The sequence below is a fragment of the Parathielavia appendiculata genome (assembly GCF_033297405.1).
Source record: "Parathielavia appendiculata strain CBS 731.68 unplaced genomic scaffold N657scaffold_25, whole genome shotgun sequence".
In the NCBI taxonomy this organism is placed as follows: Eukaryota; Fungi; Ascomycota; class Sordariomycetes; order Sordariales; family Chaetomiaceae; genus Parathielavia; species Parathielavia appendiculata.
The window spans coordinates 20482-47831 of NW_026944244.1; the positions used below are offsets into that span (position 1 = coordinate 20482).

General features: G+C 55.4%; 11 protein-coding genes across 11 annotated transcripts; 4 read left to right on the forward strand and 7 right to left on the reverse strand.

Annotated features, from left to right (window-relative positions):
• Nucleotides 1-1767: 1767 nt before the first annotated feature.
• Nucleotides 1768-4244, reverse strand: N657DRAFT_658928 (uncharacterized protein; the record flags this gene model as incomplete). Its single annotated transcript, XM_062794939.1, has 3 exons — nucleotides 1768-2199; nucleotides 2279-2981; nucleotides 3037-4244. The coding sequence occupies 3 exons, from the start codon at nucleotides 4242-4244 to the stop codon at nucleotides 1768-1770; spliced, it is 2343 nt and encodes a 780-aa protein (XP_062643292.1).
• A 303-nt stretch (nucleotides 4245-4547) lies between these two features.
• Nucleotides 4548-5946, forward strand: N657DRAFT_684319 (Actin/actin-like protein; the record flags this gene model as incomplete). Its single annotated transcript, XM_062796666.1, has 2 exons — nucleotides 4548-4983; nucleotides 5045-5946. The coding sequence occupies 2 exons, from the start codon at nucleotides 4548-4550 to the stop codon at nucleotides 5944-5946; spliced, it is 1338 nt and encodes a 445-aa protein (XP_062643293.1).
• A 1046-nt stretch (nucleotides 5947-6992) lies between these two features.
• Nucleotides 6993-8137, reverse strand: N657DRAFT_581548 (Malate/L-lactate dehydrogenase; the record flags this gene model as incomplete). Its single annotated transcript, XM_062789541.1, has 2 exons — nucleotides 6993-7811; nucleotides 7883-8137. The coding sequence occupies 2 exons, from the start codon at nucleotides 8135-8137 to the stop codon at nucleotides 6993-6995; spliced, it is 1074 nt and encodes a 357-aa protein (XP_062643294.1).
• Nucleotides 8138-8673: 536 nt separating this feature from the next.
• N657DRAFT_650017 (uncharacterized protein) lies at nucleotides 8674-9206 on the forward strand. Its single transcript, XM_062793847.1, has 2 exons — nucleotides 8674-8917; nucleotides 8988-9206. Exons 1-2 carry the CDS (start codon nucleotides 8866-8868, stop codon nucleotides 9146-9148), a joined length of 213 nt encoding a protein of 70 aa, XP_062643295.1. The 5' UTR covers nucleotides 8674-8865; the 3' UTR covers nucleotides 9149-9206.
• N657DRAFT_650018 (uncharacterized protein) lies at nucleotides 9206-9814 on the forward strand. The gene has a single exon (XM_062793848.1). It carries the CDS (start codon nucleotides 9421-9423, stop codon nucleotides 9676-9678), a length of 258 nt encoding a protein of 85 aa, XP_062643296.1. The 5' UTR covers nucleotides 9206-9420; the 3' UTR covers nucleotides 9679-9814.
• Nucleotides 9815-9952: 138 nt separating this feature from the next.
• Nucleotides 9953-11170, reverse strand: N657DRAFT_684322 (concanavalin A-like lectin/glucanase; the record flags this gene model as incomplete). The annotated part of the gene is made up of 5 exons (XM_062796667.1): nucleotides 9953-10232; nucleotides 10376-10436; nucleotides 10513-10571; nucleotides 10644-10669; nucleotides 10748-11170. 5 exons carry the CDS (start codon nucleotides 11168-11170, stop codon nucleotides 9953-9955), a joined length of 849 nt encoding a protein of 282 aa, XP_062643297.1.
• A 2132-nt stretch (nucleotides 11171-13302) lies between these two features.
• On the reverse strand, nucleotides 13303-15032 carry N657DRAFT_581392 (general substrate transporter; the record flags this gene model as incomplete). Its single annotated transcript, XM_062789525.1, has 2 exons — nucleotides 13303-14698; nucleotides 14755-15032. The coding sequence occupies 2 exons, from the start codon at nucleotides 15030-15032 to the stop codon at nucleotides 13303-13305; spliced, it is 1674 nt and encodes a 557-aa protein (XP_062643298.1).
• Nucleotides 15033-15443: 411 nt separating this feature from the next.
• On the reverse strand, nucleotides 15444-16220 carry N657DRAFT_581534 (PTPLA-domain-containing protein; the record flags this gene model as incomplete). The annotated part of the gene is made up of 3 exons (XM_062789540.1): nucleotides 15444-15523; nucleotides 15590-15729; nucleotides 15796-16220. 3 exons carry the CDS (start codon nucleotides 16218-16220, stop codon nucleotides 15444-15446), a joined length of 645 nt encoding a protein of 214 aa, XP_062643299.1.
• A 1062-nt stretch (nucleotides 16221-17282) lies between these two features.
• Nucleotides 17283-17871, forward strand: N657DRAFT_252860 (uncharacterized protein). Its single transcript, XM_062786448.1, has one exon. The coding sequence runs from the start codon at nucleotides 17409-17411 to the stop codon at nucleotides 17706-17708; it is 300 nt and encodes a 99-aa protein (XP_062643300.1). The 5' UTR covers nucleotides 17283-17408; the 3' UTR covers nucleotides 17709-17871.
• A 259-nt stretch (nucleotides 17872-18130) lies between these two features.
• Nucleotides 18131-21453, reverse strand: N657DRAFT_637190 (uncharacterized protein; the record flags this gene model as incomplete). Its single annotated transcript, XM_062791490.1, has 10 exons — nucleotides 18131-18530; nucleotides 18725-18993; nucleotides 19125-19245; nucleotides 19410-19660; nucleotides 19867-20226; nucleotides 20265-20524; nucleotides 20630-20789; nucleotides 20846-21015; nucleotides 21225-21238; nucleotides 21362-21453. The coding sequence occupies 10 exons, from the start codon at nucleotides 21451-21453 to the stop codon at nucleotides 18131-18133; spliced, it is 2097 nt and encodes a 698-aa protein (XP_062643301.1).
• A 1893-nt stretch (nucleotides 21454-23346) lies between these two features.
• On the reverse strand, nucleotides 23347-24701 carry N657DRAFT_581433 (uncharacterized protein; the record flags this gene model as incomplete). Its single annotated transcript, XM_062789527.1, has 2 exons — nucleotides 23347-24166; nucleotides 24235-24701. The coding sequence occupies 2 exons, from the start codon at nucleotides 24699-24701 to the stop codon at nucleotides 23347-23349; spliced, it is 1287 nt and encodes a 428-aa protein (XP_062643302.1).
• Between the last annotated feature and the right edge of the window lie 2649 nt (nucleotides 24702-27350).

A 27350-nucleotide genomic window follows, 5' to 3' on the forward strand; every position in this document is an offset into this window, starting at 1 on the left:
CCTACCGCCCCCTTCCCCCACCCAAACCCCCCCGGGGCCGAGCACCTGCTTGAATAGCAGATCCAACGGTCAGGTGGTGTGTTGGATGGAATAAGACACCGTCCATTGCGGAAGCTGCTCCTTTTAGGCCTCCCCCGGGCAAGCTGGTTACTCGGACTGTTGTTGGAGGGCTTGACCGCCATGCTCGATTCCACTCTCATGAGTACATCAGCCGTCGTTTTCGAAGAAGCCATGTTGTGGAACAGAAAACCCGGACCGAACCGGAAACTTGCTTGACCTCCGACGCACTGCAGATGCCATGCTGTTTGTCAGCCGCACAGGGGACTGAGACATGGTCCCGATTATAGAACAAACTGGCCCTTCCAGATGTGCGGTGAGAACCTGATATGTTTTCTCGACGGTGGGACGAAATGCGGCTTCAGAGGGCAGGCAACACATGCCCGGCTGTTTCCAGTTCAGCTCCCTTCCCTCAATGTCTAGTCTAGAGCTTCCCCGCAACAAAGAAACCCGAAGGTATCAAGACAAGGCTAATAGCGGCAATATGCTGTGGTGTTCGTATGCTTCTTCGGTCCGAAACCAAAAAATCATCCTGTCATGCACCTCGCTGCCAAGTGCGGCCGAAGGAACGCCGTTCAAGGCCTACCTGCTAGACGCAACAAAACCCAGCCAAGACGGGCACGGGAGATGTTCATGCTCATCCCTCTAATGGCTGTAGCGGGGCGCCAAGCCATCCTCCCCGCCATGGCGATAGACGATTCCGCGCCAAGGAAGCCCCGAGGCGCCTGCTGTTTGTTTCGGGACCTTTTGCGCCGATGGATCGCCAACAAAGCCCAGATCCATGATGGAACTTTTGCTTTCTTGTCTCATCAGACGATGCCAGATCCCCTCCGCAGCCGAACACAAATGCCCAGCATGCAGTGAGAAAATGAGGGGAGAACAGAGGAAAAAGCAAGGTTTGGCTACCATGCTCGACATTGACAGGAATGCATCCCCTGAGTCTGCATCGTCGAGATGCAAACCCAAACATCTCAGCGAAGTAGGACTTAGGTGCCATCCACTCTGGTGCGAACAGTCGAGATCGAGCATGTGTAGCTAGCCCATCGATGCCTGTGAACAGTCAGTAGTCTCCAGCGTCCGGTCTTCCACTCGTAACAGGAAGGCCGAAATGTCGCCTGGCCGGTGAAAATCCATACTGAAGCTCGCCTGCTAATGTCAGTTCACAAGCCTGGAAAAGAAAAAAATGAAACAAGTGCCGTCGATTGAGCAGCCAACTTGGCCTATGTAACGAGGCTCGTCCTCGCGCAGAAGGAAGATGCCTGGTGGGAATAGACGTGGTAGGTTGCGGAAGGCTGACAACGTCAGACATCAAGCGTCGTCGAGCTGACCGCCACCGCTCTAGACTACAAGAACAGAGTAGGTATGCCCAACAAGGAGTAGCGAAAAAGAAGCAGGAAAGGGCCTCTTCGGCAATGCTTTCCAGCTTCTGTCACGTTCCCTGGACCATAAAATAGCCCCTAGAAAACGCGGCAGGTGAAAATGCAGGAGGGAACCGGGCCAGACATGGTAGGGGTATCGCAATGCATCCACGGCCTCAAGAGAAAAAGAAAAAAGAAAAAAAAGCACTCCAGGCCGCCGTTCCGACTCCGTCTATTGATCCGTCCGCCGTGCAAAGACGCCGTCAATATCCCGTTATGCGGTTGTTCATCGAAACTCGTAGACTCGTGGTGATGTAGGGTGAGAGAAGACCAGGCGAGGAGACACGGAGCCTCATCTCCGTTTTCGAGACCCCCCGCCGCCGTTCCTCCCTTGTTGAGAGGGGCGCTGGGGGTGCGCGGCCTGGCTCCTCGCTGGCCTGTTGTGGCTACCGGCTGGCCGATTCTTCTGCTCATGCTCCGCTGGCCGGTTATGTTGGCCCGTCGGTCGATAACCCTCTTTGGCCAGCTTCTCCAGGTAGTTGCGCTGCTTCTCAAAGCTGGAGTAGTTTCCACCCAGAATCACTTCCAGGATGCTCTGGCCCGCCCGATTCGGGTCCTGCGCGAGCTGTGCCATGCGCTGCGTGAGCTGCTGGTGCGCATGCGCAAAGTGAGAAATGATGGTGCGAGCATTGCTGGATCCGCCGGCGATGTCATTAGCAGGGTTGTTCGGATCGATGATGGATAGCCGGTCGTGATTCTTGTATGCAAACTCTGTCACTTGGTGCTACAAGGCCATACGAATGAGAGTTAGCCTACCATGCTCACACAGCGTAATAAGAAGAGCTCAGAGAGGGAGAACTGACCTTAGGAATCCAGCGCGGCGGGTTCAGGCCGATAGCAATGGTCTGGTAGTTGAACCTGTTGCCATACAGATCAAAGAAGTGCAGAAGCAGCTGACCAAGGTGATGTCTGGTATCCAGGTTGCCGCTCTGAACCTCCGGCATCATCTGCAGCATACTCACCACGAGACAGATGACGGAGAAACCTCCGATGCCTCCGTTGACAGGCTCGTTGAGGCCGCGCATCAAGAGAAAGTGCTTGATAAGCGTGACCAACGCGGGCATTCCGGGGTACTGCTCTCGCCATGCCTTGAATGTGTTGATGGCGGTGAGACCCGTGTTGTTCTCAAAGGAGACATCAACCTTGAGGCCAGTCTTGTGCTCAATGAACTTGACTAGCGGCACCTTGGCGCCGACAATGAGCTCAATCTCGTTTTCCCAAGCGATCTTGTGGTTCACTAACTGCCCTCTGAATCGGTACAGGAACGTCTTGGTGTGGTATTTGGCACCGCCGCCGCTCGCGTACCCGTCAGACATGAAGACCAAGTCCATATCGGCTGTGGGTAGGTAGAGGCCCGACGGGAATGACCCAAAAGGGTAAACCTCTCCATCTTTAAAGACCTTGCGGCAGAACTTCTTCAGGTCTTGAACCAGTTCACCGCGCAGGCGCTCCTCAAAATCACGGGGCCGGATGTAGTCATAGAAATCAACGACTTCTTTGTGCAGCCTGGTGGGGGAGTTAGCGGTCAGTCATTGGAGCCGACACGCCGATTCCGACTCACCACACAGCCATGTTGGCAGACCGTGAGTGGTCTGCCCTCATCCAAGGGGTCGGATCCAGCTCAGGATCCCGAAGCCACTCGTCTGTGACACGACCTGAGGCCTTGTGTGTGATAGCTCTCTTGAGCTTGGTGTGCGGCATCTTGATTTCATCGTCATGAGTCCGTTTGCGACTCCCTAAAGCAGCCGGGGTGGGATCCGGGAAGCGTGCAGCGGCCTTTGCCAGCTTTGCAGACACAGGCTTGGGGGGCAACCGAAGGTCTAGTTGCACGCTGTGGGTGCTATTAGTAGTAGCAACCGACGGGGCCGCCGATGCCGCGGGCTCCTTCGGCTCGTAGTCATCGTCATCCTCGGCATCGCTATCGTCGAAGTCGAGAGCGATAAAGTCGGCAGACTCAGAAGGGAGGGAGGTCCTGACTTCTTGGGTCGACACGCGGGCCTTGCGGATCATCTGCACAACATCCTTCTTCTTCCCCTGCGTCGTCATCTCCGGGGGCAGGGCCGTGTAGGGGTCCGGGTTGGACCACTTGGGTGCGCTGTTGTCGGAAGCCGATTGTTCAACAGCTGTCCGAGCACGCTTGCTTGACGGTCCCTCAGCTGGCTCGGCCTCGTCTCCGGATATGTCCATCTCGGCCTCGTCACTATCCGACAGTTCGTCGAGGGGCCGGTAGGTCACACTACCGTCAGTTTTGAAGAAGGCAACCTCTGAGCCGGTGGTATGGTTAGCCTTCAATAACTCGCGCTCGGCGGCGATGAACGGGCGCCAGGGCCGATGGCCATGTCCTCCGCGAGCGGACCTGTTGTCCCGGAATGGCTGGTTGATGTTTCCATCTCTACTGGAGCTGTCATGCGCTGTGCGGTTTCTCTTCGCGGGGCGCGAGTCACGATTCGGGGAGGGCTCGTGGCCGTCATTGCGTCCTTTTCGGTGAGTCTGCGGACGATAGGTATCGGCTTCCTGGACGCCAGCGGGTTTGTCAACACGAAAGGTGAAGTCGCCCTGTGGAACACGGTAACTGTCTCCATTAGCTCCTTCGCGAGGCCATCGTGCATCGTTGTCGCGATCATTCCGGCCGGCATTGTATGAAGGTGGTCGGTACGCGTTCCTTCGAGACGGGCCATTTCGATTTCTCGAATCGCGATCGTTGCGATAATCGCGCGGAGGCGGGCGATAGTCGCCCCTGGAATGGGAATTTCGTGTATTGTACGACATTATGAGCGTCTATACGGAAAGGATGCACCCTCTTGGTGTCGAGGTTGTGTGGTGACTGCGGAATATGAGAGTTTCGCAGGTGGGAAACTTAGTGTGATGATTTTGTGGTTTTGGTTTCGCGGTTGACGTTATCGAAAGATTGGGCGGCCAAGGCTAGCATACTGTGTAGGCAAGCTAGTCTAATCTTGGCTTAGCTCGCATCATCCCACCCAAAAACGGTCCCCAATTCAGTTTCTCGCGCCAAACTTCAGGTTCCGACTTCTGCGAGCAAATTCCATCTCCTGCTACAGCAAGCATCACGCCATGGCAGCCAGTCGAAAATCGCGAATCAATGCCCCGCCGGCACCGTCAACTACCCTCGTCCTCGACAATGGCGCCGACACAATCAAGGCCGGGTTTGTGACCGGCGCCAAGACCGATGAACCCCGTATCATTCCCAACTGCCTCGCCCGAGACCGCCACAGAAAGACGTATGTCGGATCCGAGCTGCAGAAATGCAGGGACTTTGGGGAAATGGCTTTCCGACGGCCGGTTGAGAAGGGGTATATCGTGAGCTGGGAGGCACAGAAGGAGATCTGGGACCGCGAATTCCTCGACGACAAGGCGCCCCAGAAATGCGACCCGTCTGAGAGCCGCCTGGTCCTCACCGAGCAGCCGAACGCCCTCCCCGCCCTGCAGACGCATTGCGATCAGATGGTGTTTGAGGAGTTTGGCTTTGCCAGCTACTGCCGTACCATTGGTCTGTTCCCTCTCCAACCGCTTCAACAAACGGACTGTCCCTGACCGTGATTGGAATCCAGGCCCGGCGTTGAACGCATACCAAGACATTCAAGCCATATTCCACACACCAAGGGCGCCTGACACTTCCATAGACGTGCCAGCGGAGATCCTACTCGTCGTCGATTCCGGCTATTCCCACACTACCGTCACTCCAGTCGTGCAGGGCAGGCCACTACATCCAGCCATCCGGAGACTGGACGTGGGGGGCAAGCTCATGACCAACTACCTAGCCCGCTTGCTCTCCGTCCGGCACTTTGACATGCGCAACGAACCCTTCATTGTGAATGAGATGAAGGAGGCTGTTTGCTACGTCTCGCTAGATTTCAAGGGCGACCTAGAAAAGACGTGGAAGGGGACGCGCGGGGAACGAAGGGAGGATTATCTCGGCGGCGGCGGCATTGCAAAGGACTACGTGCTTCCGGACTCTCATACCACCTTCCACGGGGTTGTTCGAGAATACGAGCCCGGCATTTCCGCCCGCGCCCGCAAGGCGGCCGTGTCCACCGAGGACGTGCTGACGCTGCGGAACGAGCGCTTCGTCGTTCCCGAGACCTTGTTCAATCCCCCCGACATTGGCCTGCGGCAGCCCGGCCTCGCCGACCTGGTGATGCAATCGCTGTCAGTGCTGCCCATCGGCCTGTGGCCCGGTCTGCTGGCCAATATTGTGGTTGTGGGCGGCAACGCCCGGTTCGACAACTTCATCCAGCGGCTGCAGATGGAGTTGCTGGAGCTCGTGCCGGATGAGTGCGTTGTTCGGGTGGCACGCCCCGAAAATGCTGTTACTAGCACTTGGCTGGGGGCGGCCAAGTTTGCGAGACACGAACATGTCGAGAGACTGGCAGTGACGAAGCAAGAATACGAAGAAAACGGGGCCGGGTGGGTTGCCCGGAAGTTTGCCGCCGGCCTAGGGGTTGACACATGACGGGCGCCGGGAGCATACCGCATCGCTTAGTGCTTTTCCCGCCATGGCTCCTCCATGAGATCACCAGGATGCCAAACGGTATGTACAATCCACCCTGGTTTGTTTGTTAGCCCGGAAATTCAGTGTTCTTCCCTTCTATTTAATGATTTATTGATTTGTTTATATAACTAGAAGTTATACAACGTTAACTAGTTGTATAAATTCTTTTTTTCCTTTTATTTTTTATATACTTTTCCTGACTTCTACTTTCGTCTCCCTAATCCCCATTTTTATTACTTGTCATTCTTTCGCTGGTCTTCTTACCTTTTCTCTTCATTTTCTATATCTAATCTCCCTTTCCCCCTTAGATCTTTTACTTCTATTCTTTTCATTCTGGTCTCCCGCCTGCCTGTGTCAAGCTAACAAACAAACCAACCGAGGGCTGGATTGTATCTGGCTTGGTAGGGCTAACTGAGATTGATGGCTCCGGTCTCCGAAGTCAATCCAGTCACCAGTTCCGGGCTCTTAGAAGGGCGAGTATCTCCAAATGGAGATCGTTCTCGGTGTAAGTAACTGAGGGCATCCGGAATCGTGGGATTTCAGCCTCTCGTCTAGGTCACTCATCGAGTTCATGTGGACGTGCTCTTACCCACTCGCATTGGGCATTTATTGCCGGTTCACTGGTTTACTAGCACGGGAGAGATGAGCCTCGATGCCTTGTGGTCACACTCCGCTTTCAAACACACAGTTGCAAACTCAGGTAAAGCAAGGCCCATTCGGCAGAACCCGATGCAGGATCAGCCCAGGTTCTCACGCCGTTCTTGGTGGCGGCAGCGTTTGCTCGGCTCTTTGTCCAGGGCGGGGGTTGCCATAGGTTTTTCCCATGGTGGATTGCATGCAAGCCTCAGAGAGAGGGTTCGAAGGGAGTCATGTCTTGGTGATTTTTCAAAAATGACCTGACGCCATCTTTCGGTCGCAGTCAAAGCACCTAGAATACAGCCTCCCTTACCCTTAGTTCATTTCCCCATCACTGCCCGACGGAGCTGTATTTGTTCGTGATCACTGGCTCACGAGACAATTTGGCGGATTTTTGCTACTCCTAGCCGCTCTGCCTCTGCATTGAGCGCATCAACCTCAGCCTGGACGAAAGGGATCCCCTCCTCCAGTCGCTTTTCCTCTGTCAACTGCTCAATCTCCCCGGGGAAGTAGATCCGGTCGACGCCTTCCATCTTATCCGAACCCACAACTCGCTGATACAGCACATCCATGCGCTGCCTGAACTCGTCAAGGCTCATGAAGAGGTCCGGCTTGATGGCAACGATAAAGTGGCCAACATCACCCGGCTTGGACATGTCATACGGCCCCGCGACGCCTCCCGCAAACGCCGACCCGGACAAGACACCCGAAAAGACGTCCATCATGATAGCCAATGCCGACCCCTTCGGCCCACCTATCGGCAGCATCAACCCCTTGAGAGCCTCCTCGGGGTCATCAATCGGCCTGCCGTGCTTATCCAAGGCCCAGTCCAGGGGGATCTTCTCGCCCCGTCTCAGCGCCTTGTGGATCTTGCCCCGTGCCGCCACCGAGGGCGCCATATCCAGGATAAAGGGGATGGAATTCTCGCCGCCGGGCGCGCCGCACGCGATGGGTGAAACACCCATCAGCCGCGACTTTCCTCCCCAGACGGGAAGAGCTGGGGAGGAATTGGTGAAGACGAGGCTCATCATGCCGGCGTCGATGGCTTGGCGGACGATCCAGGCGGACATGCCGAAGTGGTTGCTGTGCTTGACGGTGACCATGCCGATGCCGAAGGTCTGGGCCATGGATATGGCGGCTTCCATGGCGCAGTGGGCGGCTGGGAAGCCGAAGCCATTGTTGCCGTTGACCTGAAAAAAGATTACTTGATTGTGAGTATCTCGGAGATGTAAGTGGGGATGAGGCGGATGGGGAGAGGTACCTGAGCAACAACCGGTGTGACCGAGGTCAGCTGGGGCTCGGCTTTCGGATCCAGAACGCCATTCTGGATACGCGCAAGATAAGATGGAATGCGGTTGATGCCGTGGCTTTCGACTCCTCGCAGGTCGGCTTGAACCAATGCGCGGGCGACGATGCCGGCGTTCCTTCTTGATACTCCGGTCGCCTCGAGAAGCGCACCGACAAATGCCTCGGCGTCTTGATGCCTTACGAGAATTTTGGGAGCATCTTCAGGCATGTTGTTCGATTAGGTGCTTTGATGTCCGAGGGGCCTGGCCTCTGATCGTCTTCAATTTGGAAGAGAGTGTGGGGTTCTCAATCACACGTAGATTCTGGGTTCTGGAGTTGCTACAGTACTATCCCCGCAGTGTGCAGTGGCTTTCAACTTCCCAGATCTCCGAGAGGCTGCCGGAGCTCAACTTCTCTCGAAGACATTGATTTCACGGCAGCAGCAACATGTCGATGTTCAGAGGACATACCAAATCATAAATCCATCCAATCTCCATGACCTATGATGCATTTGGGTCTATGGCAAGTCCTCTCACTTGCACAGCACCGTTTTGATCGAGAGAAGCGTGCCAAACATGGGATCCATAATATGGTAGGGTACTGAGCACACCTAAAATGGAACGACCAGTCGAAGAACGCAGATCTCCTGGTGGAGGAGCCGGTTACGTCGTGTCGCGTTCATGTATCGAAGGCGGGGTACACACAGTGCCTGGCTATCAAACGCTCCAGACGATTCATTGGATTCTATGTGTACGTCATAGACTAATATGTCTCCCTTGAGTCAGGTATAAAGCTAACTTTCACCGACGGCAACGCCTAGTGTTTACTTTGTTTCATGCTCGAGTAACCACCATTCTCGCGTTTTTTTATTCCTCTCAAGGCTCTTTAGGACAGTTCATCGTATAGCCACACCGTATAGGTTTTGTACATATTACCGGATTCGAGAACACCACCACCATGCAGTCCACTTCCATGCCGAAGGGAGACAAACCGGAGCTGGGTCTGAACAGTAAGCGTGCCGTCTGATGAAAGGGGAAGACCTGGATATTCAGAACCAGTCGCACTGACAAGGGGAGCAGAGGATCCCTCCAGCAGGAAGGAGGCCAAGGCGATGCAGAAACAGGAGGACTATCAGGAGAGAAAAGAGCATTCCAAGAGCGGTGCAAACACGGGGGAGCACCAGGGCATGGAATATGAATCCCGCAAGACGCACACCGCTGATGTGCCGCATAACAATTAGGAAGAATGACTTAATTAGTAGTTACACTGCGTCTTTCATTATCAAAGGACACGTCGGGACATCGTAGCCCATCTTGTATCCTACATTGACACATTCTTCTCGCCCCTGCTGCGCCTGCTACGAGTGTGCTACCTAAGTACTGTATGGTGGGCTCGACTAGGTAGCGTTACTCCTTTCGGTTCGGTTGATCTGTGTTGTGGCTCGATAGGGCAGTTGGATGCGGTAATCCATGCCCTGTCCCAGTGTAGGAACCTGGGACTCGTGTTGGCGAGATGGCTCTCCTGAGCGGACTGCCGTGGAGTTTTGCTGTGAGCACTGACACCAGGCCACCACGGCCATCCGTGATGGCTACCGGTGAGGAGGCAGTTGACATACATGCACACGTAGGTCACCTGGTATCGTTTGGAGAACTGGGCTCAGTACAGGCTCAAGGAGCTGAGGAAGCTCGAGTTTTTCATGTCATGAATATTGCTCGTCAGAATCCGCAAGGCCCCATACTTCAAACCAATCACACCCCGTGTGGGATGTAGGCCAGTGTTACAGTTGGCCTGGAGCATAGGTAATGTCAACATCAGGTTGCTTGATACATGTACTCTTCCTGGATCCCAATCTATCCCAGGCTGCGAGCAAGTGTCACTAGAAAACAGAAAACATCGGACCTGATACTCCCCACCAACACCAGACGGGGACAACCATCTCCACACCCCATACCATACTTAGCCTATACCGCAACGGACCATCATCAAATCAAAATCTGAACCTACCTTACATGTGCCTTTAACCCAGCCTGTTGGAAACATGAAATCAAAGCGCCCAAGAAACCTGCATATCATTCCCCCACTCCTGCGACCCGCACAGACCCGGGATCTGGTACTGTTTCGCCCCCAAGAGGCCCAACCCAGAGCCGGTCGTGCGAGTCGTCCAGGCCTCGTCGAACCACACGTCGGTGAAGGACGGAAAGCCGGCAAGCGAGGCGCCGTAGTAGGGGCGCTCAACCACCCAGTCGGCGTTGACGCGGGCCAGGGTCGGGCCGGATGAGATTTTGATGGTGTAGGTGTGGCCTTGGGAGAGGTTTGAGACGGTTCTGTTGCATATGTGCCCGAGTGAGGGGCGGGTTTGTTAGAATTACGTCCGGGGGTTAGGGTTGTTGATTGGTTGGGCAGTAGGCACTGGAGGGAGGGAGGGACAAAAAGGGGGAAAGGGGGAGGGGGATGGGAAAGAACGCACACTTCGCCTGCTGTGGTGGAAGTTGTGTTGATGGTTATGGCGAACCAGTCGTCTACTGCCACTGGTATTGGGAGGGCTGTCAGCAAGGAAACTGGCCCAGAGAACCCAAGGGGAAGAAGTGAGATGTGGTGTCTTACCTGGCATCGACGAGATAGTGTAAGCACCTGAAGGAACCCATTGCCACCAGGCTTCGTTCCTAGGAGGTGGAGATTTGTCAATTGGTCAGGTCTGCGAGAAAATACCTGGTCGAGGGAACGTCAAGACACACCTAACACTGGCGGTGGAATTGTCAAACTGGACCTACTGGTCAGTCCACGACCATGGGACGGCACCAAGTTACGCTTAGTCGAGTTGGCAGTTGAGAAGACATACCTTGCACACCGTCCCAGCCTGCAACACCGCAGAAGGCCACGAGTCGCCGTCAATGCCCACCCAGTTCGCGGCTGCCTGCGGATAGCTCTGGCCGATCCTCTTGGTGCAGGCCGGGTGAGCAAAGGTGCCATGAATCACCTTGATCTGATTGCTCGACGGCGTCGTGCTGACCGAGCCACACCAGTTGGCGCTGTCGACGGTCGGGTTGGCCCTCCGGGTCTTGCGGTGGACGTTGGGCTTTGGGGATGGTGTACCAGGACCCACACGACTACGGCCGAACTCGAACGGCACGAGCTTGATCTCTGACTTTGGGATCGGGACCCCGTTCCGCGTGGCCTCAACGGTAAAGGCCAGCTCGGGCTCTGCTAGGGTCTGGTGGGCCACAAGGGCCGAGCCGAGCAGTGTTGCAACAGTCCACCGCATGGTAAGAGCCGAGAGGTGGTTCGGGTGGTGGTGTAATTTATTGAAGTGGTATATGTGTAAGTGCCCAGGAAGCTTAACTCGAAGTTATATTGGGGAGGAGTAAATTAACTTCCCTGAGCAACACTGGGCTGCCCGGATGACGGGCCGTTTATCTATTCGTTCACGGATCATGTGCTCCAAGTCGTGTCCTTCGTCTCCGCGCGAGCCGCCGCCTAGGTTACTCAAGATGGGCAGGTCTGACGGGGCCACAACACATTCCGTATAGGACAGGAGACGCTCGATACTCACCGGCCAGTGCCACATCTGAACCCAGAACCGGGCGAGGAGATCAAGGCAGGTGTGCCGTGTCCTAGCCTAACCTTTCCACATTCAGACATGGCATCCTGAGCCACTGCCTAACAAGGTAGCAGGGCTGCTGTGTTCCCCCACATGGCACGAGGAGAGGACCAGTCTGACTGGGTTTCGGGATGTGACTAGGTTTTCAGATGAGATATGGAATGCCGGAGACGTCCGGTTCGACCACTGACCCGGTGCGTGTAATCGCGGAGCGAGTGCTAGTCAGAGTAGTTACTGGTCGGGGAGGAGATGCAGCTAGTGCTGTGCCGTCTGCACTGCCATGATTCTCGGGACATATATCCTACTGAGGAACGTTCAAGTTGGGGGGTGTACTGCTGCGGGGTCCGAATACCACAAGTGCCTGCGTAATCCGGCGGTTTGCTTGCTCCGCTGTTGTCTGTAGTACACTGTGTCTGCTACATGTCGCTGCAGTTAGTGTAGCAGCCTAGAAAGCAAGTACCAAATGAAGCTAAACTTAGAGTCCACGGGCAATTCCACGTTCATGACAGAAGAGGCATGTCTCTCGTTCGGTTCCTGCTCTTACAGTCCGAGTCCCGGTCTGACGCAGGCACCAACAGCGAGGGGGTTGCAGACATGTGCACATGCGCCAAGGTGAGAACCACGAGGCAACGCTCCTGTCAGCCGGCTAGTCTGGTTGCCATATCTTTTGTGGCTATGACATAAGAGAGGTGCCAATGTGGCGCTGACTCCGCAGCTGGCGTTCGTGACTATGCCTACAGTGGTGAAGCCCATCCCGAGGCGAGCATACCGAGCGGCGGGAGTACGTATGTACGAGCATAAGGTGCAATGTGGCCCCGCCCGCAGTGCTGAGGTGACCTTGGGGGGTAGGGTAGCAGTGTAGTGTTGAGAAGAGCGGGACAGGGCTGATGATGGGTGGTGCTGGGGATCATGTTATCCGGCCCCATCCGGGGGCCATCCCACCATTCACACCGAACTATTGGTGGCGTGCGTCGTGACAGACAGGCTCCGACACCGTCGCCAAGGCTTGGGCGGGGTCATTTGGCATCAAGGCTCGGTATCATGGCGATTGGTGCCGTCGGAAACTCCTTGCTTGTCGAGCTTGTATACTGCATTACAGAGTAGAACGTGGGTGAAGCCCACAACCCAGGCTGCACATTTTCAGTTAGCTTGGAAAGGATCTGCCTCGTCAGCCTTGGCGCGGGTACCATTGCAGGCTTGAAAGGTCAGGTTGTGTGCCTCAGCTGCAGGTGGCGAGGGTCCAGAATGTAACACTCCAGGCTCAGCTAGCTACAGGCAACCAATCGTGCCTCCTGTCCCTGAGCAGGTAGTGCTTCCGGAAGTAGGCGGTTCCGGACTGCCCCGAGGTGAGACCAGTCGGTACGATCATGTCGAATGGAGGTGATTCCTCGGGCGGGCGTCTTCGGGTAGAAGGGCAGCTTTGATAGGGTCACTGAGGTAGTATTCTGTGGTCAACATCGTTGCCAATGTCCGGACACTGATGCTTCAGCTACGGCTGGCACCGTACCTTGGTTGAGTCTTGAGTCATGGATTTACGAGTGTGAAAGCTCCTATTCATAAAGTCATCTGGTACGTTAAGCTGCTCGATTCTAGTTTTCTGAACGGTCAGAGGCTCGCAAGAGGAAGGGTAGATACCTAAACACCTGATTGATCAACGAAGATCCAGGGGAGATCTAAAGACACACCCCTTAAGAGAGCAGAAGAACTGAGAGTCAAGTGTAAACCCGTCCAAAGACTGCCGTCAGCATCAAGTCTGAACTGTGCCAATGCCTCTCCCGCTCTCAATAGAGTCCCCGTCATTTACTTTCCCGTTCGCCAACCCGCCCTCTCTCCACCCCATCCTCCCCATCAGCCTCTCTGTTCCCATACCTCCCAATCATGTACCACGGCAGCGTAAACAATCGATCCATACTCTCCAACCCCCTCCCCGCCGTCTCCGGCACCGCAAACCACACCCACACCCCACCCAACACCGTCACGGCAGCAAAGAACCAAAAGGTTCCCTGGGGCGAGAGACCGCCGCCCACGCCGCCGGCAACATGAACAGGCAGCAGCATATTCGGCACGGCTCTCGCATTCCCATATTGATTCGCAAAGTGGAACGTCATGGCCAGGGACGCGGCAAACGCCCGGATCCGCAGGGGAAACAGCTCGGCCACGACGAGGTACTGGAAGCTGTTCCACCCCAGAGCCCAGCCGACGCCCGAGAGGTAGATCATGGCCACAGCAGCCTTGGACGCTGCTGCTAGGCGTGAGTCCTTTAGGGCTTGTCCTGCCGCGTCAGTTGTTTTGTTGTGTTGATGTTGCCCCGCCCGCTGGGGCACGGCCGTCAGGAACCCGGCGACGTAGACCATGGCCACGGCCTGGCAGGCAATGCCCAGGAGGAGGGCGCGTTTGCGGCCGATGACGTCAACAAGGAAGAGGGCGCAGATGACGGCGGCGAGTAGCTTTACAATGCCGAAGACGGCTGTCACGAGGAGGCTTGTGTTGGTATCGGAGATGCCTACGAGGTGGAAGAGGTCGGGGGCGTAGAGGGTGATGGAGCCTGCGCCGGACCATTGGGAGAGCATCTGCGCTGATATGGTCAGGGAGACGCGGTAGAGGTTGCCTGGGTTTGCGAAGGCCTCTTTGAGAGTGCCCAGCCAGCCGAGGGTTTTTGTTGCTTCGGTTTCCTCGTGGTAGGCGGCTGTGATGGCGCTGATCTCGGACACGACGTACTCGTGATGCGGCGGCAGTTTCCGTAGTCGGGACATGGTTTGTACCGCTTTGTCATGCTGTCCCTTCATGATGAGGTATCGTGGGGACTCGGACTGGAAAAACGAGAGGACGAAGATGAGGCTGGCAAACATGATATGGAGACTGGTTGGGACAAGCCACCGGGCTGCGGCGGTGTCTCCCAAGTTGACTTGGCAGCCGTAATTGGTGAAGTAGGCGAGTACGATGCCGAGGTAGACGAAGCCAGTGAATAGACAAGTACAAAGGCCGCGGATACAGGCAGGGGAGATCTCGGCGATGTAGACGGGTCCAACCACGGGGGTCTGGCCGACGCCGAGCCCAGCGATGAACCGTCCTGCGTAGATAGCCGCAAGGTTGCCGTTGGACGACATGAAGACGGCGATTCCGACAATCCACAGGACGCAGAGCTGGCGCGTGGCCCGGATCCGGCCGACTCTGTCGCAGACGAAAAAGGCGCTGTATGCGAGTCAGCCGATGCAGCCCTTATAACTGGAGCGGGACGGGATCCTGACATGAGAGCACCCCCAACGGAGCCGATTTGAACCATGGCCGAGACATTTGCCTTGATGTTTGCCTGCTCAAGTTCGGCGTATGAGCTGAAGTGGATGCTCTGTTGGAAGTGCTTGCTGTTGAAGGCGCCGCTGATGAGACCTTCATCGACACCACGAGCGGCGCCCAGGAGTGAGAAGGAGAGCACGGCAAACCAAAGCCTCCAGTTGAAGACTTCCTTCGGCTCGCCGAGGTTTCTGAGCTTGAAGATGTTAACTGGCCGCTTGACGCCGCCGGCCATTTTGGAGATGTGCGGGTTCAGGGTGGTCTGACCTGGAAGGCAGCGTTCCAGTTCGTTATGGTCACGCAAACCATGGTGGGGGCGTTGCATCATGTGGGCTGCGTGCTCATGTTGTGACCTGTGAGGGTGAAACGATAATTGTGTTGAGTGGAATACTAGCTCGAGCGACCAATGCAACCGAATATTCGAGTCAGTAAGACAGGCTTCCACACGAAGGGTATATAGGAAGGTACATTGACACCACTTCAGGAAGGTAGCCTCGTTGAATAAGTTACCTCAGGCATCGGGAAAACATTGAACGTCCACGGGCTCGGTTTGACATTGATCAATGGCGAACGGTGGCAGGCCGATCTGCTATCGGTTGAAGTGTTCGAGTCTGACATGCCAATGAAGCCCTTGATATGGCGCCATTCAGAGACCCTTGGGTTTCGCAGGCTTCCGCCCTGCCTTGCTCCGTTGAGACAACATGTGGCCGTAAAGAATATAAAAAGCTAGAAAAGTCTCAGTACAGACTGCATCAAGAAGATGGAGAAGGAGTGGTCGAATGCAGTACGAACCCGGAACGTAGATGAGCAGGCCCAACCAGAGGAGATATTGGTAAGTGCTGCTGCGAGCTTTCGAAGGCTGAATGACCTGGTGCACCAGCCACATCTCAGACAGGATGCCAACCGGGTACAAAACGATGAACATGTTGTATCTGGAACAGCGGTCAGATCTCCTCGGCTCCGCATATACTTTGCACCTGAAGGGGAAGCAAGCTCACCTAAGCCACGACAAGAACCGAGGCGCCTGCCCTGATCCTCCGTCGACAACATAGTATGTGTACCGCAGGATATCCGCCGCGTTCCACACAATGAGCATACACGGATATGCCCACTCCCTTGCGGCAACGTCGGGATAGTTTCGCGTGATCGCCCAGACGATGGTGTTGCGGCCAGCCACCTGAAGAGCGGCGGTGGCAGGGGCGGCACGCACCAAGCCCGCCGCAGCGTGAATGACTTCAACGGCCGTAATGGTCTCGGCCCAGCGGGCAAGGACATGGAGCTCGCCCCATACTGCCGGCGTCCCAAGAGCGCCCCAGAGGTGGACCGTCCGAGCGATGATCAAACCGCGCAGGAGCGCAGATAGAGTATTGTAGAGGACGAGGTAGTTCCCCAATGCCGAACCTGATGTGTGAGTAGCCGCCATTTCAGGGGTTCGACGGAGTGGTGGTTTGTTGAAGTTTGTTGACAATCTCCAGCCTTGGCATGAGAGAAGATTTTGGAGGTGAACCGCGGCCGAGTTTCTCGGTCCCCACATTGAAATCCGTTGCTACCAGACGTGGATTCAAACAAGCCGACATGTACGTTATCTTGGCCATGCACTCTGTTAGGAGGCCAATTTACTCTTTGAGTCCAATCAGGCACAACGGATAGAGGACACAACCACAACACGCCATTATTCGCATTTCTCGACTCTAAAACACAATAACTACTGCACCTGATGAAGTCTCGCCATGCCAAGACTGATCGGGGGCGCCTGATGGACGTGCGCGACATAAAAGCAGGAAGGGTAGTCGACGACGCCTCGGTCGACGTGGCCTTCGACAAGAGCACGCTGGACGCCATGATTCACTGGAGTCCCTAGAGTCCGACGCAAGAGGTGCGGGAGAACGCGTCGGCGTACCTACGTGAGGTTCGTTCAATCCTTTTTTTGTTTGTTTTGTTTGTTTTTTTTTTTTTTTTTTTTTTTTTTTTTTTTTTTTTTTTTTTTTTTGTTTGTTTTGTATTTACCCCCATTGCCCAGAGGTACTGACGCCTATATGCGAGTGTGGAGAGGGGCGAGAGACTGTCGAACACCTTGTGATGTGGTGCTTGGCCCCACCGTTGACTCGAAGATGGGAGAGAGCCGAAATCAGGACGCGAAGGGACTTTTATTCTGTCCTACAGGGAATCAGTCCCAAAGCTGCACGGCTAACGGGGAGGATTCTGGACTGGCTGATGGACTCGGGGAAACTGCCGATGTACGGTCTGGCCAGGAGGCTGGAGCTGGAGCTCGCAGTCTGATACCCTTTCCTTCGAAGGCCAAGAGGCCTTCCCACTTTGTATTTGCAGGATCGCACACCGATCGTTTCCTTGATTGTCGATATGGGTTTTTCACCCGGCCCACGAGGGCGCGGTTTTCCTGTATAGTAAGTTGTTGAAGGTCCGGCACGCCCTAGGGCACAGCGGCGTAGGAATAATAATAATATTTACCCCCATTTCCCTTTTGTGACTTGTCTGTTACTCTCTGGCCGCGCCTAACGCTGACTCGGCGTTCGTTGTTGCGCTGTAGGTCCGTAGGTTTCTCAAGGATAGCGGCCGGTTTCTGCTCGTGTCGTTTCGGCAACCGTATTTCATGAAGTCGATGTTGGACCTGGAAGGCTTGTGGGACGCTGAGATGCACGTCCTGGGCGGTGTCGGCTCCTTTGAGTACTACGGCTATGTGATCCGCAAGCCGAGCGTTGGCACTGCACGCTTAGGGGGAACGGCCCAACCAGGAGGGCGACTTAAAGGAAACCGACACTCTGGAACAAGAGTGTCTAGGCGTAAGGTGTACTCGGGAGTTGAAGAAGACAACAATACACCCATGGGCTTGGCACTCCACCAAATCATGCGGTATATTCGATCACAGAGAGGGATATGGTCAGGCAACTAGGCAGGAGGTATCTGACCCAATTATCCATGACGAGCATGGAAAGGGAAAAGAGGTTGGGAAGCAAGAGGAGAAGGAAAAGGTTCCGCATGGACTTGCCGCCGCCGCCTTCTCCGCTGCCTGTGATCAACTCCTTCTCGCGCCTCTGATAGACACCCAGGCTCGAATCGAGATCTGAACCAAAAGGGGAGTGGAGAAGGGAGAAGGGGGCTGGGGTTATCTCGCCCGACACTGCAACAAATTTCAAACGAGATAGTCAAGAAGCACGGCAAGCGGCAGCAACGAACAGAGCACCTGGAACATCTCCTCCCGTTACTTTCCCTCCGGCCATGTGTCGAACCCCTTCCTTAGAAACGGTCTCCCCCTCGCCTCGTCAACACCCACAGTCTGCCACACATTCGCCCCGCCCTCCACAACGAACACCTTCAACACCTGAGCGAACCCTCGCGGACGGCGGTGCACAGCACCGAGGACCCAGCGCCGTCCTGGAAGCTTCGGGAGTAGTTGAACAGGAGCGTACTCAGCGGGGTGTAGCCGCCCTTGTCGGGGCCGTTGACGCCTCCGGGCCAGTACCGGATCAGTGTGCGCAAGACGTCGTCGTCAGGCTTCCACACCGCCTGGCGGAAGACGGTTTTGTCTGCCCCGTTTACATGGCGCCGGTGCGGCTCGAGCCAAGCCTGCTCACACAGGAAGCGCACCACGTCGGCGCGCCCGACGTACGCGGCTTCGCCGATAGACTGGTGCTTGCCGCAATCCAAGATCCGCGTCGGCTCCGAGCATAGTGTGCCGGAACTCTGCGTGCTGCTCGGCCGCGTGAAACAGCCGCTGAATTAGGAGGAGGCAGCCACTCCGTGCGCCCGCCGGAGCACAAGGTTGCCGCAGTCGAAGAGATCCTCGCGGAGATTCCAAATCAAAAAGTAGAAATTATCTCTTCCCAATCCCTTGTCGTCGCTGCCATGTCGCCACTCTGCGGCAGTACCTCTGTCCACTGGCTCGCCCATGGCCATATTGCTTCGTACAAGAGTACTCGGTCGCAGACGGCCGGCAGGAAGGCTTTGATTTTGACGAGGTTCTTGAGCGCGGATATGTCGACTGGCCAGATGAACCACTGCACGGCGGTCCATACTGAGTTGATGGTACGGACAGAAGTGTCCAGGTTGAGCTTCAGCAGGTCGGCGACAGTGGCAGCCGGGCTCAACACGGCGGCGATCACAACAGGGTTGAGGCGGACCATTAGTTCAGGAAAATCGCGCTCGGGAAGACAAAAACCGTTGTGTTGCCGCCATTGCTCAACTCAATTCTCGAGTCGCCGGGACCCTTCACTGCATAGCGTGATCACTTCTTGGGCATCAGGGCGTCGCTCTGGCGATACCTGCGAGAAGTGGCTCGTCCAGTATACGGCAGCGTATGCATAGAAACCCCCGAAGCCAGCACGGGTGGGCCAAGGTCCAGAAATCGGGCCGACTTGGGGGTTGCCGTGCCTGTCGGGGATTTGCTGTCTGCCCCGTTGTCGCCGAGCACGCCGCCAACGCAAATATATCTGCCGCGGCGGCCCCAGTGTCACCGTTACGGCTTGGGAGCAGGCTCTTCTTGCCGCCTTCGTCGAAGAGAAGGTATTCAACACAGCGCTGGAGCAGGTTCGCATCTAGCTCGGCAACGCGGTCGTCTCTCTTCCGCTTGGGGATGGCCTGTCCAGAACACTACTCTGAAGGCGAAGCTGTAAGGACCAGCTCCTTGAGGGACTGATGAATGAGGCGCATACGCTTCTCTCCTTTGCTATGAATGACGGTGATGAAGGGCCGGACGAGCCGACTTATGTCGACGCTTTGAGAGGATTCGTCCAGCTCGGTAAGCGTCGGTGGATCCTCGCCCACGGGGTTGATAGTGAAGACGGCCTGGGCGAACTCGTCTGGGTTGAGAGGGCGTTGAGCAACAGAGAATATTTCGAGCGCAACCTAGAGTAAAATAGTGTTCTCGGGACGCCGTTGCAGATCTTTCGGAAGAGCGTTCCGTATATCTCGATAAGGCCTTCGGCGGAAGGGAGCTTGGTCAGGGCCTTCTCCAGGCCCTTGGGTGTCGCGATGTACATTCGTTCAACGTACCGGACAGCGACCCGCAACCAGATGGCCGAGCCACAAGCCCGTGGCGCAAGGTCATCTACCAACGCCTGACGAAGTAGGCGGGGGATATCCGTCTGCTCGACAAGGTATGTGGCAATGGCCCCGTCTCTGGCGGGAAACAGGCGGGGCTCGGCACGGGCGAATCCTGACGGAAAATCAGCCTCGATGGCATCGCTATATCTCGAAGAGACAAGAAGTTTGAGCGGAGCCTTGTTTTGGAGCAGCTCATGAAACAGAGACAGGAACTGCTTCCGAGCGCGGGTTCCGCATTCGTCGAGGGCGTCCACAACGACGAAGACGGGCAGGTAAGACGAAGAGATTATGTCGAACAGGATATTGCGCAACTTGGTATCGGATTCGGTTGGGTTCCCTCGATTATCGGGCCCGTTTCCTTGTATCACCTGGCGAAGCGGCGTTTGATGACATCACTCTGCCTGACGAACTGGAACAGGATGCTCCGATAGATGTTTCTCAACTTGCTCAACTTTTGCTCGTCCTTGCAGTAATATGCACACAACGGGCGCTCCGTCTTTGCCAGCGAGTCTGCCACGAAAGCTGTCGTCATGGTCTTGCCAGAGCCCATGTCGCCAAACAGGGCCAAGGCATTCGAGTCTCGACTCAACAACCAGGGCGTGAAGGCATCGTCGGATGTGAGCCAGCGGCAGGCGTCATCGGCCCGGTTCTGGATTTCGTTGTGATCTGTCTATTGATGATACTCCGCCTTGCGTCAAGAATATCGCGGACTGCCGATGTGTTTCAGCGGCGACGCATGCAAATAGTTCGATTCCATTCTTCGGAACTCACTCAGGGTCTCCACCTGCCCGTCTTTGTTCTCTTGGATGGACGCGAAGCTCTGCGCTTGGAGCAGGCCGGGAAGAACGTCCATGTGCGTCTTGAAGGACGAGCTGATGTTGGCAACTGTGGGCTTCAGGGTGTCGAGCGCGACCGTCAGGACGAAACGTGACTCTTCAAAAAAAGCGACAATGCATTGAGGTTGAGTTGCAGCAGATCCTTGTACACATCAATCAAGGCCTGGAAGACGGTTAGCTGATCGGCTTTTGTCACGAAGAGCCCTAGAGCCTCGCCTTTTGTATTTGTAACGGGGATACGCTTGAGAAAGCCGGTGACCTCGTTGGTCAGACCGTCGAAGCGTCCACGAACGGCGATAACAATCTGGGGAATCAGTTGGACTGACACAAGTTGTCGAAGACATCGACGATAACTTAGCCATGCGGTGCCCTTGACGAGCCCGAGTGCGGTCCCTGCGGAGGCGCTCCATACTAGCGAATGGGCTGATGAAGTCGATGGTGGCATTGAGTTGTTCGAAATAATCAGGGCTTCGCCTTCTTCAGTCCTCTCCTAAGTAGCGAATGGTCCAGGTGGTTTTGATCTAACTTACTCAGCTGCTTGAGGCTACCTATAGTCTCCTGCCTAGTTAGCCTTTCCCTTCCATCTTGCTCAGCGAGGCAAGGGCCACTTCAAGATTGATACGCCACTTGTGGAGGTCCACAGTCTTGACCTAATATTGGGGCTGACCTCGGTGACGTGGCAGTTGACCTGCGGCGTGTTCTTGAGGGCGACGGATCGGTTTTAGGCGCCTCTGTTTCGATGGCTGACTCTTTGCTCATGGCGGAGCGGGCATCATTCTCGAAGTCCTTACCGTTTGCCCAGGGCTGTCTACTGGGAGCTTTGGCTCTGGGACCTTGGGCGGCGAGTCATGATCTTGTGGCTAGATTGGGGTAGATGCGGTCTCATTGTTGGTTTGCTCTGGACGAGGAGAGCGCGAGGAGGATCTAGACCGCGAGAACAGGCCCAGAATCTGATCTCTTCGGTGTGAGGGTTGGATGGCAGTGCGATCAGAACATACTCATATGACACGCAAGCCAGCAAAGAACAACTGGAGGCTGGACAAAGATGGGCGAGACTGAACTCGCCTTCAACAAACCCTTAGATGGCGAAGCCCCGGAGGCACTCTACGGTGGGGGGAGGGGGGGGGGGGGGGGGGCGCTCATGTTATGTCGAGAGACTTGGCTGACTTGTTCACGTGTTTATCTCATAAAATTCATCTTCTTTGCTGGACAGGTGACATCCAGCCGCAACCGGAGAGGAGGGGGAGACAGAGACAAACGGACAGGCTCGGCGATTGGATGCGTGGGGCATGATGATGTCAGCGGCGCAGCTGAAGGGCCAGGGCGGTGAACTGCCTGATATTGGGAGGATTGCTGAACAGAAAGCAGAGCGGTCATAAGCTTGGCCATAGCCAGGATCTGTAGATACGAAGAAGGACTTAGCAGACTAAGTCAGGAATAGGAAATCTAAGAGGAGGATTCTGCGAAACTGAGTTGCCGGACGGATGTGCACTGACGGGTTGTTACTTCCCCATCTTGTCGAGGGCGCTCCTTCCCATTTCATGTTGCGGTGCTCACAGCTGACCAGCGGGAAGCAATTCTGTATTCTGGTGGCAATCAAGGCGGCAGGTACTTATCCATTTACGAAACTAAAGAGAATCCTGGGACCAGCAAACAACCTTCAAAAGTATCAGGTTATTATGGCCACTAATGTCGGGCTGTAGAAGCTTGATTTCATGAGCGTCAAGATCCAGCAGGCACTGGTATTGAATCGGCCGTCAGGCCTGTCAGATTTAATGCCCAGAATCTCGGTCAAGCAACCTGAACTAAAGTAGGTAGGACCACTCTGATTGATAGTAGTTTGATTGGAAACTTATTATATTCCTCTCGCATCCCACAACGGCACCAGAACCCTTGCTCGTCCTAGCAGCACTGTCTTTCTAACAGACGCGTCCAGACAAAACCTCGCCCGTCTAGATAAGTAACATCCTGTCCATCTTCCGCGGGTTTTGTAAAGAACAAGCAAGCTCTCTAGGTGTAGGCATCACCCTGTCCCCAACCATCCCAAACCGAGCCATAGCAAACAAAATGGGGTCGGGTGTAGTAATGATACAAGTACAAAGATCAAGTCCGTCTTCGACCAGGGCCCCGGCTTGGCCAATCTGTCCCCTTGAACCCTTCCTTCTCCCTTTTATTCTTTTCTCTCCATCTCTCCGTCGTTTGTCTATCACCCCCTTTCCAGCCCGGAAATTCACCCCATACAGCAACCCATCCCTTGTTTTCCAGTACCGAGACATCAAGATGAGTGGAGCGAAAGACCAACAGGAGAGGTATTGAGAAAACAGAGAAGCTCTGAGGCAGGAAATAGCAATGTAAATACCGCCGCCGTCCGACATCAGCCCGCTCCTCTCTTCCAGAACTCCAATTTGCAACCCACATCAGCTAAGTCATAAACGCCGTGGACCTAGCCTCGTCTATGGGATGACCTGGCCATGATGGAACTCCGATGAGAACAAACCCCGCAAAAAGATAAGAAGGAAAACAAGAGAGATCATAGCAAAACGGCACCGCAAGCTGCCGAAACCACCCGCCCAGCTTTGTTCCATTATCGTACAGCATGTTGCCTCATTGGCCTAGACCAGCAAGACAACAATCTCAACAGCCGACTGGGACTCAATAGTCATCCAAGAGGCCATCCAGCTCATCGAGTTCAATGTTCTCCGGACTGCGGTCCCACTCGAGCATGCCCTCAAGCTTAACCCAGCTGTCAACCTCGCCGTCCTTTCTCCCGAAATTGAGGGACATGGTCGTAGACGGCCGGATGGCCGGGCTCGAGACGAACGACAACGATGAGGTGTTCATCGTGACGGCCCCGAACAGCGAGCTCTCGTCTCTATCCAGATCGATGCTCATCACCGTCTGGTCGACATCATTCGACGACGACGCAAGCGCCAGGTCGCCCGTAAGTTTCCGCTTCTGCAACCCGTCGGCCGTCTGCGTAAACTCCTTCTCGTCCTTCTCCAGTGGCGGCGACGCGGCGCGCCCGTGGTGGTGTCGCGCGGACCCGCTGTGTAGCGGGCGCGGCGGCATGTAGAAGCCGCCGCGCAGCGAGAAGGACCCAATCGGGGTGCTGGGCATGGCAAAGTCGTCGTCCATGTCGTCGAGCTCGGGACTCGACAGGTCGACTTCGGGACTCGGGCTGCGCTCGCGCCGTCTTTCCGTGTCGGACTCGTCCGAATCCTCCGCCGTAGACGGCGCGCTCGACGGGCTCGGCGAGATGATGGCGCGACTTTGTACGAGGTGGCTCAGCGCTAAAGCCTGTGCGGGATCCGGCAGCGGCTGATGTGGGCAGGTCGTGAGGTAGAAGTATGTGCGCCGCGGATGGACAGACTCGAGCTCTTTTGCCAGAGGGCACGGGGCGATGGCTGACCAGCCCGGTCGCTTCAGGTAGGTCGCTAGACGTGATGAAATAATGGCGCACGGATTCGCAGACCTGCAGGACAGAAAACGTTAGACGATCAAAGCGTTTGATGGAGCTGGTCTTGGTTGAGGCGAACTCACTGCTGGACGATCTTGAGCTGCTGCATCAAAACGGTGGCGAGCTCCTTGACGAGGTGCGGCCGATTCCTTGTGTTCTGGAGTTGAACAATAACCGCCTCGACAATTTCATCATTGATGCCCTCCATATCAATTGTTTTTGTGATGGGCTCGTCGTCTTCGCTCATGTCCATAGATAGGCGCTTAGCGGGCGGTGAGGGCGGCGGTGTGTGCTCAAGCCGAGCTGCATCGTCGCGTTTCTTGGGCAACCGCTCGATCGGCGTGTCATCCGAGGACTCGCTGTACGCACGCTTCAATCGTTTTGTCGGCAGCTGGGTATTTTTTGAGGGCGATGCGGGAGACGCCATCGAGACGGGAGAGGCGTTGGACGAGGCTCGGTTCGCAGGATTGCGCGCGGCGTTGGACCCGGGGACGTGAATGCCCAGGGAGCTCAACGAGAGCGCCTTGTGGCGAGTATTATAGGGCCGCATGATTGTTCGAAGGAGCAAAAGCAACAAAAGGACAACTCAGGATGCGTCTGATTTTCGGCATGCGACGAGCGCGGTGATGCCTATGCTATGCTTGACAGTGGCCGTTGAAACGGATGATGGATCGCCAGGAGCAGCCGTCTAAGCAGCGACTAACACCAATGCATGCGCAGAAACCACCACAAGCCCAACAGAACAGATACCCTCTACAGAGTACGAATCAAGATCAAATGGTAAAAGATGGGAAGACGCTCACGCAAAGGATACGAGCAGAGGGGAAAGAAAAAACAATAGTGATTTGAGTGACGGAGTGTTCGGAAGATGGGAGGGCCGGGAGGGAGGACCCAAGAAAGACTCGCCGTAACTTTTTTTTGCCTTGCCTGTTTGGGGGGGTGTGTGGGCATTGGCGGGATGATGGAAGGGGCGACGGTTCGACGTTGCAGGACCCAGGCTGCCAAGCATTTGGAGACAGCTTTCGGCGGAAACCAACCACATTCTGCGCTGGCGACAAGGATTGCATTGGCCTCCATCAAAATGGCGGTATGACCCCACATTTTGTAGCGAGCTTTCAATCCGTGTGGCTGCGAGCTCAGACCCCCCATGCAGACTCTGTGAGCAGCAGGAAGCGAGCGAAGTGACATGCAACAAAATGCACGAGAGTGGCTCTCGAGTTGAGCGGAGAAAGGCGCTCGATTCCCACATGCTAGGTTCCACAACCATTTTGTCTTTGACACACGACCAGTCCCGTTTTGACGCCAGCGAGCCAATCGAGGCCGTCGTGAAACGGGTCAGCGCAAGCCTCTCAGCAAGACATTGATGGCCGGGAGGGATGCCTATCCAACATTCCCTCTTGGCATCATCATGACTGACATTTCCTTTGCCGCACTTTGACTGTCGGTGACATCAATTTCCTCCACTACATAATGAATGAGATAGACGCCTCGAGATGGATTGTACGAACAGCAAAATATGTGCCAGCCAACCGCACTGGTCAGCACCAGGAACGGCCGGCAGTCTTTTACCAGAAGGTCAGGCGAAAAAGCAACCAGTGAACTTCGGGGGGTTCGTCTTTAAACCCTCCGTTCGACTCTTGGACGCCTTCCCGAGGCTGCGACCCACCAAGTTCTCACCGCCCAGGATTTGCCGGACTGGTTTCCCTGGCGCCAGCAACACCTTGCTTGTTCCCTTCTGATAATATAATATGTGGGATTTCACCGAGATGCCGGCTGGTTTGAGCACTCCAGTTGAGCTCTGAGAACGATATCATGGTCTACACCGCACCTCCGTAGAACTAGCGCCCATCATTCCAGTGTTCCAGTGTTTAGAAACTCTAAGAACTTCTCATTCGGCGCGCTAAACACTGGTGCCTCCATCCGGCCCACGGCTTGAAGCCCCGCCGAGCTAATGCAAACACGGCTACTCTGTTCCTTCGGCTCTTCCCAATCAGCACTCGCGCACTGCGTTCGATTCGGAATGTTCTGACCCCGCTCAGGCTTTTTTGTGAAACTGGAAACCCGCTCCCTTGCAGGACTGTTTCTTTTTGGCTCAGCCGTCAATTGTTGGCCGTCGCATTTCAGCGCTGGATGTCGTCCGCACGGTCCGTTTGCATTCCATGCTGAAACGAGTCGACACGAACAGCAACTGTCCTGTCGCGGGTAAAGACATGTTTGCGCATTCCCACTGTACCAACGAGGAATAAGGGTATACAGGGCGTATTTTACCTCCACCGGGTGGCTGCGGCAGGTCGGAATCGATATTGAGACTGTGCGACCGTCCCCGTTCTGGTCGCCCACTTACACGCAGCCGTCTCCCCCTTGCCTCACATGCAGCGCGCAGCAGCAGCATCGTGGACTGAACATGAGCACATTCCACAACATACCTACAATCAGGGTGGCTGGAGGTCTAGTCGCTTGTGACAGCGGGAGGCTTTGCGAGTGTGTGTAGTTGGGAGCCTAAATGCAGAGCGACAGATCCAAGTGACACTCGACGTTGTGTAAGTGAGATCTGACTCTCGCACAGCAGCTGCTGGGACTGCAACGACAAGAGGAACTTACAGTACCTTGGTGTTTTGAGAGCGGTTTGGTATCATGAACCCCTTCCAGATTGTCAAGACTTCACTGCTGGTTCTCTGTACAGTCCAATCACTCGGACACACACCAAGCTCTCGTTTGAAGAATCCCACTGCTACGGAGTTACATCAACACCGCAACACTGAGACTGTACTGTTGCAACCTTATGATAGCCGTAGCACACCTGGTATGGGCTCTAGTCTGACGTCCTGTACATGCCTTATAATCTCCACGGAGATGATCAAACGATCGGCATAATGCAAAACACACAATACCTAGTCCTCCACCTACCCTGCGCTCCTCGGTCTTGAGGTAGATTCCCAACCTACTAACTACCAAGTAGCGTAAGATACACCAGCAAAGAGACCACAACTCAAGGTACTAGAGAACCACCTCAGCTCTGCCGTCTCGACACCCGTCAGGAACAGGAAGAAGCAACAACCAAACAGGACTCTTTGATGTCATACTGCCGACTTGGGGTATGAGGTCGCCAATCACCATCCCCACATTTGGGAATATCACTTTCCGCAACTGACTCGTGGTGATCGGCGTTCCGCAGATGGGCTCGATGGGCCGACACCAC

Excerpts from the sequence above, each read along its gene's own strand:
- N657DRAFT_650017 (XM_062793847.1), top strand. The coding sequence starts at position 8,866 with ATGCAGTCCACTTCCATGCCGAAGGGAGACAAACCGGAGCTGGGTCTG. Across the intron at positions 8,918-8,987 it reads ACCGGAGCTGGGTCTGAACA|AGGATCCCTCCAGCAGGAAG; the intron begins GTAAGCGTGCCG and ends CAAGGGGAGCAG.
- N657DRAFT_650018 (XM_062793848.1), top strand. The coding sequence starts at position 9,421 with ATGGCTCTCCTGAGCGGACTGCCGTGGAGTTTTGCTGTGAGCACTGAC.
- N657DRAFT_252860 (XM_062786448.1), top strand. The coding sequence starts at position 17,409 with ATGAAGTCGATGTTGGACCTGGAAGGCTTGTGGGACGCTGAGATGCAC.